This window comes from Choloepus didactylus, chromosome 2 (assembly GCF_015220235.1).
Source record: "Choloepus didactylus isolate mChoDid1 chromosome 2, mChoDid1.pri, whole genome shotgun sequence".
NCBI lineage: Eukaryota > Metazoa > Chordata > Mammalia > Pilosa > Megalonychidae > Choloepus > Choloepus didactylus.
This window is the reverse complement of record NC_051308.1, coordinates 196216699-196230210: the sequence shown is the minus strand read 5'-3', so window position 1 is coordinate 196230210 and position 13512 is coordinate 196216699. Positions and strand designations below refer to the sequence as shown.

The following is a 13512-nucleotide window of genomic DNA, read 5'->3' as shown; positions in this document are numbered from 1 at the left end:
AAAAGCCTTTTTCCTTTCTGGTCACAAAGCTATAAGAATGTGAGGCTCTAATTGCCATGTACCTGCCCCATTTTACACCCAAGGAGGTAAAGTAGTTTGAGTGAGTTTTTAATCCAGTCTGTGCTTTTATCCACTACTTCGTGTAATTAATGTAACTTTAAGGTTGGATATTTTTGGTACACCAGGCTTCTCTCTTACTAAGAATTTGCTTGCACCCTCTTTTCCATAGATAACTGCAGAGAAGTCAACTCTAGCCCAGGAGTTAAAATTTTTGGCCCATGGGTCACTTTGACCCACAGATGTGATATATTTGGTCAGCCCAGCATTTAAAAAAAAAAAAAAAAAGTGTGCCTTGAGCACCATGTGCTTCCCAATTTGCCAATGTTCTTACCACTTATTGTCTTATACCAAACCGTATGTTTGCTACCCCTCAAGCCTGGCCTTTCAACTCTACCTAACTACTCAGGGATTAGATCATGCCTTTTCCTTCATCATCCCTTTATGGTTTTATGAGTAAACTCTGTTGCTTACTGTTTGCCTTTTTTTGGCATTGTCAGAGCCAGACCTCTCCCTACCTCATGACAAATAGCCAGCAGGAAACATGTGACACAAATGCCAAGGATTTCTAGTGTTCAAATAGTTAGCCACTACCTCTTCTCTCCTTAACAGTGGCCCAAGAATCAGTAAGTCAGGTTCAACTTTAAACTGTTAATTTTGTAGCTGAGGCCAACAATTTAGCACAGCATGGTCTTTAGAGCTCAACTGCCTGGCTTCAAATCTTACTTCTGCTACATAATGGTTATATGATGTTAGGAAAATTATTTTACCTATGTCTCAGTTTCCTCACCTTAAAACAGCAATAGTCCCTACTTCATAGGGTAGTTATGAAGATACATATACTTAGAATAGCAATGGGTACATAAATATTCTTGTCCCCAGATTACGTGAAGGAAAACCACAGCCACCAGCCAATCCAGTCATTTGTGAGATGTTAGCTTGATGTCTCTGATTAAACTGGAATGTCAACTTTCAGCAGTCCGTAACAACCTTCAGTAATTAATTGTAGGCCTTCCCAAGGGGCCTTATTCATTTTGTCACTTAACAGTTGACTTTATGCAGAAGAAGCAATTTATAAATTGCTTATTTGGAAAATGGATTTGTTTGTGGACTTACCCTATTATGCAGTAATGAACTTTGCACCAGACTTCAAAAGGCACTTTCCGACTTTTGCAAGCTGCATCTGAGGGTGAGAGTGAGAACTTCCCATTTGGTGCTTGGATTTCAGAATGCAGACACCTCTCATTTATTGCTGAATTAGTGTGATGGTGCCAGGTACACAAGGAAACACTCATGGAAAAGGCACACTATTTGTCTTTAATTTTGAAGCACACAATGAGAAGACTGTTGCTCACTCCCATTATCTTAGAAGAAATAAGCTTGCGAGTAACTCCAGAGAAAGATGTCTTTGGATTTCTACTCCCTTGTTGAATGATCCAAACACTCCGTAGGCTAGGGCTTTCTGAAAACCTCCTGGTGCCATTCTACAGTGCTAGGAATCTCCCGCCTGGACCTTAGCCAAGTCTTGAATTGGAATTGGCCTTTTAGGGTCGTGGTCAGGTCATGGTTTTTTTGCTGTGAATGACGATAGCTGTCTTGGAAACACTCCCATTCTGACTGGAGAGATAAGAAGGAGGGAAGTCTGCCAACCCATGGGAGAGCTGATGGGGACCAGCACACAGCTGGAAGCCTCCCTGCCAGTCCAAGGGCCTAGGCCAGAGAGACGCGGAGACCCACCTTCCATGCCCAAGGGCCTGTTCATATCATGGTATGCAGTTGCTACTTCCCTTACAACTGAGTCCATCTGTGTGGCCAAGGATTTAGACTTTCCCCAAAGGAGCGTATCATAGGCCACTACAGAGTCCCCTGTTTGAAGAGCCTGTCACTCCTGGTCAAAGTGCTTGAAGACACAAGGCTTTCACAGAAAGAAAAGGGGGTATATCTGTTGCCTCATCTTGCAGATGAAATCCCAGAAAAAGACTCAACCAGAGAATCAGAACATTGAGAGCAGGAGAGGATCTTAATCTAGTGCAAATTACTAATTTTTCAGAGGGTGCTTGACTTTCCCAGGGTCACTCTGAAAAAGTGGCAAAACAAGTACTAGAATTCAGGTCTCCCTATTTCCAGGGCAAAGCTCTCCACCCAATCAACTACTTCTCCAAGACAGGCATGCAGAAAAGGGTTGCACTATCAGAGAAGCAACAACCAGAAATAAAGAAACAAGAAGCCCAAGACAGAATTTTCACCTTCGAAGGCCCCCGCACAAGGAAACCAACAGTTTCACTCTCCTTCACATGCTTTTGAAAGGCTAGCTCAAAAGCTGCAGGTGGGATAGAAGAAGTAAAACCCACTGATTTGTCTCAGCCAGCCTGCAACCAGGGCAGCAGGCGTAAAGGTGACGTAGGCTAATTAATGAGGCCCAGGAGAAAATCAACGGCAGCAAATGTTGACAAGGAAATCATCTTGGCTTGACACTGAAAAATAACGAGCAAAAGCACTTGAAATGTTTTCATATTGGCATAAGGATTTTTTGTAAACTGCAAAACAATTTTGCAGATTATATGTTTGATGTCCTGTGACTAGTGCTGCTTCGATACAGCAGTAAGCAGTGTTCTGTGGGCAAACCACAAAAGTCTCACCCTCACTCGGCAGCTTGTCTCTAGTCACCCCTTGTGCTGGTTTGAATGTATTATGTCCCCCAGAAAAAGCCATATTCTTTGATGCAATCTTGTGGGGCAGACATATTAGTGGGGATTAAGTTGGAATGTTTGGATTAGGTTGTTTGCATGGAGATGCACCCCACCCAACTGTAGGTGATGAGTGTGATTGGATAATTTCCATGGAGGTGTTGGCCTGCCCATTCAGGGTGGGTCTGAATTAAATTACTGGAGCACTATATAAGATCAGACAGAAGGAGCGAGCTTGCTACAGCCAAGAGGGACACTTTGAAGAATGCACTGAACTGAGAGAGGAGCTTCAGCCTACAGAGACAGTTTGAAGACGGCCATTGAAAGCAGACTCTTGCTCTGGAGAAGCTAAGAGAGGACAAATACCCCAAGTGCAACTAAGAGTGACATTTTTGAGGAACTGCAGCCTGGAGAAAGCCATTTTGAAACCAGAACTTTGGAGCAGACACCAGCCACGTGCCTTCCCAGCTAATAGAGGTTTTCCGGACACCATGGGCCGTCCTCCAGTGAAGGTATCCAATTGCTGATGTGTTACCTTGGACACTTTATGGCCTTAAGACTGTAACTGTGTAACCAAATAAACCCCCTTTATAAAAGCCAATCCATTTCTGGTGTTTTGCATTCCGGCAGCATTAGCAAACTAGAACACCCCTCTTGCCCTGCCCTGACCTGCCCAACCATCTCAAAGCAAGTTTCTTGCCCAGCATCCAGGCTTTGGAGAAGACAGAGCTTGGAAAGAGCTTGCTCTCTATAGAGAGCATCCTTATGTCTAATTCTGATAAAATGAAAAACATTTTTTACATAGCATTTCTACTCTGACAGCACTAAGTACATAAAAGGATCTTGGATGAGGGCCTTTTTGGTTTTGTTCTAATAAGAATATGCTTTACCTAAAAATCATGATTTCATTTAATAGCCATAGGAGGCTGGTTGATGGTATATTAATATATTAACCCAGCCCCTGGCAGGTGCTCAAAATATTTCACTGAATACTGCAATGCTGGAAGATTGGGAAAGTTGCCTGCAGTTCTTCCCTTACAGAAGTTGCATTCACACATTTGGGGAGTCACATTTTCACAGGTGAATATTTTTACTGTGTAAAATATTTCCCCAGGGAAATGGTAAGTTGAATTGTGCTGTCATTAGATTATGAATAGTAAAACTTGATATTGATCATTGAACTTGATTCCTATTTTAACAGACCCAGGGATTACAAATTCACATTCTTTTAGGGGCCAGAAAGGTAATATAAATGTTTAAAAAAGCCACTACTCAGTTCCAGCTGATTGTTGCCTTGTGGGAATGTGGGCCCATTAGCTGCCAGATCTTGTTTCTTTTTAAATATAGGAGGCCAGAAACTAGATTCACTTGTGAAATGTCCCAATTTTTAAATGTTGACAACTTATGCTGGAATTTTAAAAACATCATGCTATCTAAATAAAACATTCATGGGCTGTATGGCTTCTGTTCTGATCCAGCCTTTCAGCCCTCCCCAAGAATTCAAGCAACATATTTTATTAAAATAGATGGTGCATATCTTAAGTTTGCAAGTTTTATTATTTAAATATCTTTCCTCAATTAACTGAACTAAGACATATACAACAGCCCCTCTCCCCCCCCAAAAAAATTATATTTTTTAAGAAAAATGCTGTCAGAAATAGATGTACTTTGGAATGAAGTATAGAAGATTAATTTTTGTTTTATAAATTATTCCTAGATTTTTATTTGGCATACAGTGAGAGATGCAGACTGGTTTCTGGGACCTCCCCCTGCCCTCCCCAAACTTCCTGGCTTAGACACAGAAAGGGCCACCCAGCTTCCCTTCCCTCGGGCCTCAGCATCCTCCTCTGTTCCCTGTCGGTGGAGAGACTGATTTTTCTACAGATGGGCTCAAATGAAAACTATCTCACTAAAAAGACGTGTTCGATTTTTAAATTGGGAGGTCACAAAGGAAGTGAAAGTGAAGCGTGAGAAGTCAGGTCATGAGCATCTGTGTGATTCCAGCTCTGCTCAACACCCAGAAGGGTCAAGGCCTTAGGCGCAGCCCCTCCTGGACATTCCCCAGCTTCTCAGAAAGGAAGGTCCTTCCCTTCCCAGAAGCTGAGACCTTTCTAAAGTTTAAAAATCAGTTTGGCCTATAACTAGAGATAAACCAGATCACTATGGGTTAAAACAAAGATTTCCAGGTGGCTTGTTTGTTTTAGCCAACTACGATCCCATACATGTATTTCTAAGAAAAATGTAAACCGTTTATACATTCTTTTAAACATCACAGTGAAAAACAAGTACCCGTATGTGTTATAGGGCAGGCAGAGGGGATCTACCTGCCCTGTCCTTGGCAAAGGCCCTTGGCCCACACTGGTAAAAATGCCGGCTTTCCTTCTGCACGGATACCCACGTCGTGCCATCCCACTGGAGCACCAGTGGGCTCCGAAGGCAGGGGAGGGCAAGAGGAGGGGATCTTTTTGAAATGTTTCCAGGAGCTCTGTCCAGTCTCTGTCCATTCGTCTTCCAGCCTGTAGTGCTGCACAAAGCTACAAGGACACTGATGAAACCATGGATCTGTTGCCATTCTCTAGGGAAGACTTGGCTTGAAGCATGGCTGCCTGGATTCGAAAATGTGTCCTTGATTCCATGGAGTAATTCTTGTAGTTTTGCCTGGAAGAAGCAGAGAATCAGACATATGAGGCTGCTTCCAAGAAGCCGTCCTCCTTCAGTCTGAGCTGTGGGAGCCCACCAGCCAAGGAAGGCTCTTAAACACTTCTGCGTGTCCAAAGAAAGAGCTGGGACATGCCCAGTGGGAAGTTTAGCCAAAATGATATGTGGCCCCTCACCCTGGTATCATGCCCCTTGGAATCATTCTTGGTCCTGTTGGGTCCCTAAACTTGAGGGATGGTTTCTGGAGGAAGGATCTTGGGCTGGAAGGCAGGAGATTTAGGTCTTCTCACCAGCCCTGCAGCTGGTTTGTGGCATGACCCTGGGACAATGCACTTTGAACCCCTGGGATTCCAATTCCTCACTGGTCAGTTGAGGAAGAAGCCTCCCTACAGCAGGTGAGACGCAGGTTCCCAGGAACACACTCCTGGTCTCTGGGTTGCCACACTGCCCTTGTCAGCATCCCCATTCATTGCTGTCTGGGCTCCTCTGCCCAGGCAGTCGGGTGAAGCTCCTGACTCAGGAGGGAGTAAAGGACAGAGCTTACTTGGCAGTTTCCAAGAGTTTAACAGCCTCTTCATTTCTGCCTTGCTCCAAAAACAGCAGGGCCAACTCCAGCAGGGCATTTGGGATCAAGTAGTGGTCATATTTAATCTTCTTTTCACTGTGGAACAGAGGAGGACATGGCTCACAGGCTCTCCCCTTGAGACATCCTTTAGGCACCTCCTCTTGACTTTTCCCAGAATGGGAGGACCCAACCCATTTGCCCATGTAGGGGATTCCCGACATGAATCTCTATTTGGGAAGGTTCCCATTGCCTAGCCCTAGAAAGACTGGGGTCCACCCCAGAGCCATTCAATCCTGGGAACCTGGGGCCTCAACTCCTTAACAACCTGTAGCTCATGTCCCCAGTCTATCCGCCTCCTCCTCCTAACTCCCATTGGGGAAGTCCCCTGTCTCTGATCTGGCCCCCTCGGTTCCACCCTCCATGATGCTCTGGAGACATACTTTCAGAACCCTTTCAGTCACTTTCCTGCCCAGTACCTCTCCTGGCTCTCCTCTGTCTGTAAGGATAAAGTTCAGCTTTGTGTGCAAATCTCAGTCTTAGGCCATTCTCAGTCTAGACCTCCTTATTTCATCTGCAACCCTTCCCTTCTACAACTTCACCCAGTCAGGGACAGACCTAACCACTGCCATCCCAGGCTCAGGTTTCTTTCCCATGTCCAGGCATTTGCAAATGCTGTACCTCCTTCCCTTCAAGCTCTCTCTCCCTTACTTTCTTTGCCTGATAAAGTTCCCCAATTCAAATGTCACCTGTGGGAAGCCTTTCCTGGTATCTCCCGTCTCAGAGCACCCACTGCCCCTCTGCTCTCCTCTAGCACAGCCCTGAGCAGATGACATTAGGTCGCCTATAACTAGTCCTGGGGAACAAGTGCGCTCCCTGAGGGCAAGGGCAGGGCTGCCCCATTACAAAGCCCGGGGGGGCGCCATTCACGGGAAACAATGTGGACGGCCTTCCTGTAGTTGGGCCACTTGGTGCCCCTTCCTGCCCAGGGGACAGGGGCTGGATCAGATCACCTCTGCCCAGCACAGGCACTGGCCAGAAGGCAATAGTACATGTGTGGTGAATGGGGTAGGCTGGGGCCGGCCTCTGCAGTGGCGTGAGGATGGAGAAGCCCTGAAAACTCCTCCCAGGAGGCCCAGGCCCGGCAGCAGACCAGATGGAGCAGGGCAGCCACAGAGGCACTTACTTGGCAGAGATGCTCCTGAAATTCTCCTCGGCCTCCTGGACACGGCCCAGGTATTTCAGACACAGGCCTTTCAGTAATTTCACCAAGCAATCGTCATCCGCTGAGTACTCGTTCTCTGAAAATAGGGGTGTGAGGGAAGAAGACGGGCTTGTCAGTTTTTCTCTTACTCATTTCTGCAACAGGTACTCATGGAGCTCCTAAACTGTGCGGGGCCCAGAGGACTCAGCGGTGACTCAGACGTGGTCCCTGTCCTCAGGGAGCTCACACCTGAGAGGGAAAGCAGCAACTGAGACAGTCACAGTACAGTGAGGTTGGGACAGACAGAGGGAAGGCCAGGGGCTGTGGGATCCCAGAGGAGGGGCAAGGGACAGCTTCTGGGAGGCGCCGAGTGTAGAAAAGACAAAGGACAACTACCAGGGAGAGAAGTGGGGAAGGGCATTTTTGGCAGACGGAATCTTCAGCTGTAAAGACGTGAAGTCTGACCCAGCCTGGCAGGTTCAGGGACCTAGGGATAGTCACCTGGGCCCCTTTCCAGCATCTCTTCCGCCTTGGTGATAATCTCAAGTATCCCGTCTGTGAGTTCCGGCTGTTTCCCAATCACAGCGTAACCGTTCCAGATATACATCATTTCCTGAGGGCAGGGAAGTCAGTCAATCCTGGGGGTTCCTCCCCCATGGGGCCTCCGTTTCCTCTTCTGTAAAATGGGTAGCTCAGACCAGGATCACGAAAACCCTTCTGGCTCTAATCTTCCAAGACAAGTCTCAGCCTCATCGTGAAGCTGTGGGCTTGAATGCAGTACGGGAAGAGCCTTGTGGTTTATTCCCACCTGCCAGTATTTTCCAGCTACCTTTCCGCTCATGGCTTCCCAGGGAATTATTATGCCCTTTGCTAACCTCTCTGTGTCCAAACCCTTCCCCCATCCTTTGAGGACCAGGCCACGGCCGGCACCTTCCAGGCAGCCTTCCTTCCTGCTCCAGTGGGCAGGGCCTCCTCCTGCCATAATTTACTCCAGCACTTCAGGGCTTTTTATAGAGCCTAAGACTATGTCTCCTTCTCTCTGTTCCCCTAAAGCACTAGACCCATTGATGGTAACATATTCCCTTTCCTTTAGAATTGAGTTACCATCATGAAAACTACTAAAAGGAACACCCTGATTCCGTTTTTGCCTCAGCTCCAGGAAACACAGAATAGCAAATTAAACTTTCATTCATAATAACTCTGTTAGCTTAGATTAGCATTTCCTAAACTATCAAATCAGGGAATAGGTGCGAAAGTGGCTTGTATACATAAAGTTCTAGAAAGACATTATTGTTGTGGTCCTTATTATGTTTTAGGAAAGGAATTTTAGTTTAGACCAGTATTTCTCACATTGTTCTGTGATCCCTGAATTAGAAAATGTGCCATTAAAAAAAAGGGTTCTCTGGCCAAATAAGTTAGGGAAAAAGCACATCTTTGAGCTTCCTCTTGCAGACTTGCCATGCAGATAAGCAAAGGCTCTTAGAAGGTCTACAGGATATACACTGTGTTGAGGCCAGTCTTTCCCAATATAGTCTTTCTGTATTTGATCACAGAAATCATTTTTGCGTAAATAATATTTTGCAGATTATAATTTGGGAACTTCTCCCCTAAGTTTTTGATAAAATTTCTTCCCCTGCTCTTCCTACTTCTCATTTGCTAGTAATAACTTTACTCTGTATTTTAAACCACAAGATATTTCAAAACCTGTTTAGAAATATTTAGAATATAAGCTCTAAATAAAATTCTATATAACTATTGAAGTTTTCAACTTATAAAGTGTTTAATATTGTAGCATTTGATTGTCATACCTGCTCTATGAAATTATTCCCATTTCACAGTAAGCGAAAATGGGGCTTACAGAGGGGAACTTACCCAAGGTTGTACAATGAGGGAATGGTAGAGCCAGGAACAGAATCAGGTCTCTCAAGGCTGGGCCCTTTCTAATTTTCCAGCTGCCTTGCTGTTTTGATTTACAACAATAAAGATTCTTGGCAAACTGGAACCCTCTATGATGCCTGCTTAAATCATGCGTGGACTTAGCATAATACAGTGGTTCAGAATATGGGTTCTGGAGCCAGACTGTCCAGGTTCAAATCCTGACTCTCCAACTCACTAGCTATTTGACCTGGACAGGTTGTTTTATCTTTCTAGGCCTTATTATCCCCATTTGTAAAATGGGAATACTACCAGCACCTACTCAGGTTTGTGAGGATCAAATGAGGCAGTGCATGTAAGGAGCCCTGAACATAGCAAGGGTCCAATAACAACGTCAGCTATTATTATTATTATTGTTATTTCCGAGTTGAATATAACGTGGTCCCAGCTCTAAGAAAGGCCTGGTCCAGTGAGGCGGACAGTATACACACAATTATAAGCAGTGTGACAGGACTGACACAGACAGCAGGCAACATCTCTGCTGGGGACGGGGCTGTGGGGCTGCCTGGGAGGCTGCTCCTTCCGCCTAGAAGTATCTGAAGCCCGTTCACCTGTCTCCCCACCCCACCCTAGGTCCTCAGGGGCAGGTGCCAGGTCAGGCTCATCTGTGCCCCGACCCCGAGCCCCAGGGCAGGGTACAGAAGACCGCATGGCTTGCTGGTCATTGCATGGATTGTGAAATCCTCTCCAGGCCTGAGGCAGGAAGGTCTCCCTCCCTCACCCAGCTTCCCCAGGGTCCATGGCTGTGGCCCTGACTTTCAGCTGATCCCCACAATCCCAGCCAGAGGGGCAGGGCCAGTCAAGACCATCCTACACACCAGAGCAGGGACTGGCAATGAGATGGGGTTGGGGGAGAGGTAGCGCCGGGATTTCCGAATGGCAAACTTCTCTGTGGGTAGAGACTTCCCAGCAATCTTGAGCTTCAGGCTTGGCACAGTTCTGCAAGAGATAGAGAAGGAAGGAGAGGGTGAGAAAAAGCAAGGGAGGACTGAGGGTTCCCAGCCTGGCCAGCTTCTATTTGACCCCTCTCTGGGCCTCAGTTTCCCCATATGTATGATGAGAGTGTTGGACTCTAAAGAGCCTCCTAAGTCAGCAACAGTCTGTGGCCATGGCCTTATTTCAGGGGCCCTGCCCCAGGACCTGATTGCTTCTTGTGCCTAGGCAAGGGGATCCTCTACCCTGGGTGGCAGAGAGGACAATGTACCCAAAGGTCCCCAGGCCTGGTGTCTCTCCTCCACTCCCATGCCCCATTTCCAGGGAGGGCTCAGCAGAATTCTAACCCCACTTTCACAGAGGATACTAATGCCCAGAGAGGGAGTGGGACTTGCCCAAGACCCCACAGCTCAAACCCTTAACTCACTCTTGCCATGAGAGGGCTGTGGCCTTCTCAACTGTTTCCAAGGGCAGAGCAAAATGTGCACAGCTGGGCAAGTCTACACATCTGGGGCCTTCCACACCCAGCTCCGCCACCGCCCTCCAATTTCTGCTACAGTCACTGGGTGTGGCTGGGAGCTCATGTCAGAGCCGTTCAGGCCCAGGAAACAGCTGGACTTGGTGTGAGGTTCCCCTGATCCCTTCCCTGCTTATTCACTGTGGAACTCCTGTGGGCCTCAGTTTTCTCATCTCTTAAATGGACTCAGTGGAGGTTTTCAGGGAGAGTTATAGGAGATGGAGACATGGAGCTCCTGGCACTCAGTAAACAATAAATGCACTATTATTGCACCGGCAGTAGCCCAGGAAGCTCGGATTACACCCACTTTCGGTCTGACATGCTGGGGCCAATCCTCCCCCAGCCTGGAGGAAGGCTCCAAGCCCCACCATCAGCCTGTCAAGGCCGAGCCCCGGAAAACCCCTGCTCTAAAAAACTCGGGAGGCAAACGCAGCAGAACAGATAAGAATAAAAACAGCCACCCTTTAGAGGGCAACATACTAAGTCCCAGGCTCTATGCCAGGTTCTTTCAATATATTATCTATTTAATTCTCAAAACAACCTTGCAACATAGAGGTTGTTATTCCTATTTCATAGATGCTGTAGTTGTCTAAGAGAAGACAGCTAAGAAGTGGCAGGGGTTGGATTTAACCCTGTTAAGAAGTGGCAGAGGTTGGATTTAACCCTGTTTGATTCTAATTCTTGGGCTCTCCACTGTGCTTCTCTGAGTTTATCAGGTTAACCCAGCAGAAAGGCAAGGCCCTTCCCCTTTCTGGCCCTTGATGCCCACATCTGCCCTAATGACCACATATGAAAGAGGCTCAGTGGGGAGGAGGTGGACAAAACCACTTTATAAAAGAAAACCTGGGAACAGATTCAAAGGGCTGTAACAAGCAGCGGAGTGGGTGGTGATGGGCGGGAATGATGGCCGTTTGGGGCAATTGTGGGGGAGAGTCAGGGGAGCTCAGGGCCAGGGGAATGACCACTCCTCCCTCCCCCTCCCTGGGGCTCTGAGCACCACCTAAGCAAAGCTCAGGGTGGCTGTGGGCAGAGGCTGGCTGGGCTCTCGGCAGCCAAGGCCTGCCATGAGGATGCAAATGCAGTACCCACCTGAACAGCTCCACTTCGTCATCCCCGAATGGCTTGTAGTCCTCCTTCCCAAACATGCTGAGGTAGGCGGCCTTCATGTAGATGTAGGTAGCCTGTTCGGGACAGCAACAGCCAGGTGAGGGCAACCCTCCCTCCAGCTGCAGGCCCAGGCTGGCATAAGGACCTTGTTCGGGCCTCACAAAAGCCTAGCACAGCAGCTAACATTATCCACGGATCCCAGGGGAGAAAGTGAGGGGGAGGAAGCTGAAGGAACTTGAGAAGAACTTGACAAGATTTAAGCGGTAGAGCTGGGAGTTAAATCCAGGACAGGCCCATGCCAAGGCCCCCACCCTCTCCACTCTGAAGCAGCAGAGAGAAGGGCCCATGCGACTAGGCAATGGGCAGGCTGTGCTGAGGCCGGGATGGAGACCCAAGGGCAGGGAGAGCATCACAGCTGCAAGGGCTTCTGGCACCATTAACAGCAGAGCTGGCCCTTGAAGGACAGTGGGAAGATTCACAGAGACCCAAGAAAAGGCCTTCCAGTAAAAGCCAGCATAAAGGCAAGGGAAGAGATGTGTGTATGTAGGACACAAATAGGTAGCACAAAGCATGGGATTCATAATGGAAGAAAGGTGGGTAGGGCCCTGAGTCAGAGCTCGGCTGAGGGTGCCTTGGTGGAACTGCCTTGCTGTGTGTCAGGCACCCTTCATACATCACCTCACTTGATCCCAAAGACGAGGCCAGCAAGGAATCCATATCCCCCCTCTGCTGCCTGGGACCCCGAGAGCTACTGGGGACTGAGCCAAGAGTCAACCCCAGGTCTGTGTGGCTTCAAGCCAGGGCCTTGACCACTGGATCCACAGCCACAACTGTCAAGGAAGGTGAGGCTGTGCAGGAGACTCCCCACCCGCACCCCGTTCCCAAATGCCACCCCCTTTCCCCAGGAGTTGAGCCAAAGAGGAGTCTGGCTCTATGGCGCCCTCCAGTGGCCAAGCCTTGAGCCACAGGTGCCGCCTCCTGGGGCTGATGTCAACTAAGAAATGGAGGAGGAGGAGGGACATCCTGAAAACGAGTCTCTGGAGACGGCGGAAAGCAGCCTTCACCTGGCAGCCCCACCCACGCTGGAGCCCAGGTCTACTCCTAGATCCATGACAACCTCATCGCCTGAGAAAAGCTGTCTTTGTGGAGATGTGGTGGAGAGAATCTCCCTCACCAAAGCCCCAACCTATCTTCATCTTCTCAGCAGCCCAGGCAGAAACCTGGTGTCATTCTTGCCTGCTCCCTGTCCCCAGCCCCTGACACTGAGTCACCAAGTCCTAATGATCCTCCCTCCTCGCTAGCTCTTGACGCTCACTGGCCTTGCTCTTACGCTCACCTCAGTTAGGGCAGCAGCCTCCTCACTACCTCCCTGCTCCATCTCCGGGCCCCTGAAAGCCACTGCCCGCTCCGAAGCCACTCTGATCTGTTTGTGTCCAATCATTTCGGTTCCTTCTCGAAATCTTCTGATGATAGCCCATCACGCTTAGGAGCAAATCCAAACCCCTCATCGTGGCCCACCAGGCCCTACCCAACCCTTCCCCAACACCAGCTCCTACCACCTCGCCTCGCCCTCGCTCACAGCACTGGGCCACACCGGCCTCCCTGCTGCTCTCAGAACTCAGCAGACACACTCCTGCCCCCACGCCTGGGCACCGAACTTCCCTCTGCCTGGAACACTCTCCCCTCAGATATCCACGTGGCTTGTTCCTTCACTCCAATCCAGTGTCCTCTCCGGCATGCTGTGTAAACGACCGTGCCCATCACCCTCCACCCCCTTACCTCGCCTGAGTGATCTCTAGGGCACTCACCGGAACCTGACATGACAGAATGCTGCACAACTATTTGTTCATCT

At 48.4% G+C, this 13512-nt stretch overlaps 1 protein-coding gene across 4 annotated transcripts in view; it reads right to left on the bottom strand.

Annotated features, from left to right (window-relative positions):
- Positions 1 to 4436: 4436 nt before the first annotated feature.
- TTC39A (tetratricopeptide repeat domain 39A) overlaps positions 4437 to 13512 on the bottom strand; it is a 39046-nt gene continuing 29970 nt past the window's right edge. For 2 of the 4 annotated variants that reach the window (XM_037827252.1, XM_037827254.1), the window contains 6 exons: positions 11643 to 11734; positions 9922 to 10042; positions 7670 to 7781; positions 7151 to 7265; positions 5947 to 6063; positions 4437 to 5402 (listed from right to left, as the gene is read on the bottom strand). In XM_037827252.1, the coding sequence (XP_037683180.1) occupies positions 5279 to 5402; positions 5947 to 6063; positions 7151 to 7265; positions 7670 to 7781; positions 9922 to 10042; positions 11643 to 11734 (681 nt within the window). In that variant the 3' untranslated portion in view covers positions 4437 to 5278. Of the gene's footprint in view, positions 5403 to 5946; positions 6064 to 7150; positions 7266 to 7669; positions 7845 to 9921; positions 10043 to 11642; positions 11735 to 13512 lie in introns of those variants that run through there. The other 2 variants (XM_037827255.1, XM_037827253.1) reach the window with 2 other exon arrangements.